Source organism: Chiloscyllium plagiosum, unplaced genomic scaffold, assembly GCF_004010195.1.
Source record: "Chiloscyllium plagiosum isolate BGI_BamShark_2017 unplaced genomic scaffold, ASM401019v2 scaf_14849, whole genome shotgun sequence".
NCBI lineage: Eukaryota > Metazoa > Chordata > Chondrichthyes > Orectolobiformes > Hemiscylliidae > Chiloscyllium > Chiloscyllium plagiosum.
The window spans coordinates 1-3,770 of record NW_025213376.1 but is presented as its reverse complement, the minus strand read 5'-3'; the positions used below and the strand labels follow the sequence as shown (position 1 = coordinate 3,770).

The 3,770-nt window shown below is 61.4% G+C and overlaps 1 protein-coding gene across 1 annotated transcript in view; it reads left to right on the top strand.

Moving 5' to 3' along the window:
• LOC122547622 (deleted in malignant brain tumors 1 protein-like) overlaps positions 1-3,761 on the top strand; it is a gene marked incomplete at both ends in the record, with an annotated part of 15,892 nt that extends 12,131 nt beyond the window's left edge. The window contains 3 exons of the mRNA XM_043686224.1: positions 1,108-1,434; positions 1,875-2,180; positions 3,456-3,761. Of these exons, the coding sequence (XP_043542159.1) occupies positions 1,108-1,434; positions 1,875-2,180; positions 3,456-3,761 (939 nt within the window). The remainder of the gene's footprint in view (positions 1-1,107; positions 1,435-1,874; positions 2,181-3,455) is intronic.
• Between the last annotated feature and the right edge of the window lie 9 nt (positions 3,762-3,770).

The window sequence follows — 3,770 nt, the reverse complement described above, 5'->3', positions numbered from 1 at the left end:
CTTCCTAGAGATGAAATTCCTCCCTATCTCGAGCTCGCCCTCTAATCCTTTGGACCTCTCTCACTCGCCAGCTCGAGTCAAGTCGTCAAGGGATCCTCAGTCCTTGTCCATTTGAAAACCCAGCAGCCAACTCAACCCACTCCCTTATCGGACGGTCTCTCCGCCCTGCCCAAGGGAATACTCTCTGGAGTGTCTCCGGTTCCTGGTCTACCATCGTTCAGATACGGCGCCCAGGAACTCATCACCGGAGCCCAGCAATATTCTCACAAAAGCCCTGTGCGGTGTTTCCAAATGTGGCCTGACTTTCACACCCCGTTAACGTTGAAATAACTAATTGTCAGGATGCCCTCCAACTAGGACACGACTTAAGCGATACACGCTCATAGTGTCCCCTTGATATCTCTTGGCTGTAACTTTCCGCAGCCTCTCTCTGGTCAAATAATCTCCATCCCCTCTCCTCCTCCGGCAAAAATGTCTCGATTTGCCGGACTTAATGTGCCCTCTGACATGTACACAGATACGTACCTCTCTTTAAATCCCCAGAACATTTCAACTCATGTGAGGTGCTAAGTTACCCATAGTGCCCAGGAATGTGCGGATTAAGGTGGGTGATTGACCGTGCTAAATTACCCATAGTGCCCAGGGATGTGCGGGATAGGGTGGGGTTTGACCGTGCTAAATTATCCATAGTGACCAGGGATGTGCGGGTTAGGGTGGGGGGATTGGCCGTGCTACATTACCCATAGTGCCCAGGGATGTGCGGGTTAGGGTGGGGGATCGGGTGTGCTAAATTACCCATAGTGCCCAGGGAAGTGCGGGATAGGGTGGGGGATTGGCCATGCTAAATTACCCATAGTGCACAGGGATGTGCGGGATAGGGTGGGGGATTGGCCGTGCTAAATTACCCATAGTGCCCAGGGATGTGCGGGTCAGGGTGGGGAATTGGCTGCACCACACCATCCAGGCCGTACGTGACTCCAGACCCCCCCTGGACATGCCCCCCCCCTGCTCCCCTGGGGATCCTGCCGACTCTCCGCACCGTTCCCCTTCCCTCTCTCACTCTCTCTCTCTCTCTCCTTCTCTCACGCCCCCCCCCGCCGGAGACAGACGACGCCAAGCTGCGATTGGCCGGAGGGGCGGACCCTTGCTCGGGGCGGGTGGAGCTGCAGTACAATGGGACCTGGGGCACTGTCTGCGACTCCGGGTGGGACAGGCTGGACGCCGAGGTGGTGTGTCGGCAGCTGGGCTGCGGCTTCGCCCGCGCCGCGGTGCCCGGTGGCCACTTTGGGGAGGGCGAGGGCCACCCGCTCCTGGACAATGTCCGCTGCAACGCCAGCGAGAGAGCCATCTGGTCGTGCCCGGCGCACACCATCTCTACGTCCATCGGCGCCAAGAGTTGTCGCCAGAGGGAGGGCGCCGGCGTCATCTGCACCGGTGAGTCATTGGTTTGGTCATATTACATTACCCATAGTGCCCAGGGATGTGCGGGCTAGGGTGGGTGATTGGCCGTGCTAAATTACCCATAGTGCCCAGGGATGTGCGGACTAGGGTGGGTGATTGGCCGTGCTAAATTACCCATAGTGCCCAGGGATGTGCGGGTTAGGGTGGGGGATTGACCGTGCTAAATTACCCATAGTGCCCAGGGATGTGCTGGTTAGGGTGGGGGATTGGCCATGCTAAATTACCCATAGTGCCCAGGGATGTGCTGGTTAGGGTGGGGATTGGCCGTGCTAAATTACCCATAGTGCCCAGGTGTGTGCGGGTTAGGGCGGGGGTTGGCAATGCCGGCGAACGGGGCCAGGATTGATTGGGTTGGCACGGTTGGTTGGGGCCGAAGGGTCTCTCCCCTGACTGACCCTCTTCCCCCCTTCTAGATGAATTACCGAGCCCGGAGATCAGCGTGCTGAGGAGTGGGGGCACCTTTGCCCAGGGAGAGACCGTGCTCATCCGCTGCTCCTCCCCCAGCTACCAGACCGGCGGGCGCTTCCTCCTGGCCCGGGCCGGTGCTGCCACTCTGCCCGTCTCGATGACGGCCGTGGCTGGCTTCGCCAACGTCACCTTCTCCCTGGCCAACGTCAATGTCAGTGATGCCGGCAGATACGCCTGCATGTTCCAGTTGGAGCAGAACGGGAAGGGGTACAACTCCAGCTGGAGCGACGGCGCCCAGGTCACGGTGGTGGGTGAGTGAGGGGCTTCGGGGCGGGTGCGCGGGGCGGAGCGGGAACTGGCGAGGCGTCTGTGCGCCTCCGCTTCGGAGCTGGTCTGAGCTCCCCCCCTCCCCCCTTCCCCCGGGCTGGGGGACACCGCACAGCTTCGACGACCTCTTTGCGGCTGAGCGGATCCGAGCCGCAAGTCCCCGCTGCAGGGCCAGGAGAGACCGCACAGCCTCGAGGGCCTGCCGAACCCCTTTGCGGCCGAGCGGGTCCGAGCCCCCCGTCTCCTACTGCCGGGCCAGGGCAAACCGCGCAGCCTCGACAGCCTCTTTGCGGCTGAGCGGATCCGAGCCGCAAGTCCCCGCTGCAGGGCTAGGAGAAGCCGCACAGCCTCGAGGACCTGCCGAACCACTTTGTGGCTGAGTGGATCTGAGCCCCACATATAGGCCAGGGTAGGCCACTCAGCCTCACATACCAACCTAGCCCCTCTGTGACTGAGCAGACCTAAGGCCCACATACCTTGGTGCCACGCAGAAGTCGGCAACACCTGCTCGGCCTCACCAAGCCCACTTTGCGGCTGAGCAGATCTCAGCCCCACATCTCTGCGTGTCATGCAGAAATCCTCATCGTTGGGCCTGGGGAGGTTGTTTGGCCTCGCCGGCCTACCAAGCCTCTCTGCGGCTGAGCGTCCCTCGATGTTACGCAGTTGTTGTTGCCACCGTCGTCCAAGGGCGGGCCACTCAGCCTCGTGAGCGTGCCTAGCCCCAAGGTCGCCAGGCCAATCCACTGGGCCTGGCGACCTTGCCTAGCCGTGTTTGCGGCTGAGCGGATCTAAGCCCCACTGTTAGGATGGGGAGGCCGAATGGTCTCGTTAACCTGTCTCAGCCCCTGGTGCCAGAGCAGATCTTAGCTCCACATCTCTGCATGTCGCGGAGATTTCCCCACCATCGTGGGGGTGAGGGTGGGTGGGGCTAGCCCTTTCAAGCCTCACGAACTGAAGTTGCCCCTTTGTGGCTGAGCAGGTCTAAGCCCTGCGTCACTAGCTGTCAAGCAGAAATTGCCTCCCCCCCCCCCACCCCGCCGCCCCAGGGGACGCCGTTCAGCTTCACAATCCGGCTTCGCCACTTCGCGGCTGAGCGGATCTAAGCTCTGTGTCGTGCGGAATTTGCCCTCGCAGGGCTTCTGAGGACGCAGAGGTGGGGGTCGAGAGTAGAATTCTGTCCCCCTCACTCCCCCTCCCGACTATCCGATACTAATTATTTTTTGCTCTACCCCCCCGCCCCCTCCCCCACCAATCGGCAGAGCACCCCAGCAAACCAGAGATCGAAACCTTCCGGGAGTCTGGCCGCTATTCGGTCGGGGAGTATGTCGGGATCCGCTGCACGGCGCCCGCCATTTTCTCCGGAGTGATCTTCCTGCTGCTCAAGGCGGACGGGACGGAGCCCCGCCTCTACCGGACGGCGCAGTCGGCAGGATTCGCCATCACCTTCACCATCGCCAACATCAGCCACGACGACAGCGGCCGCTACCGCTGCCTGTACCAGCTGAAACAGGCGGGGGCGCTCCGGAACTCCTCGGAGAGCGACAGCGTGCTGGTGACGGTGACGGGTGAGCCTC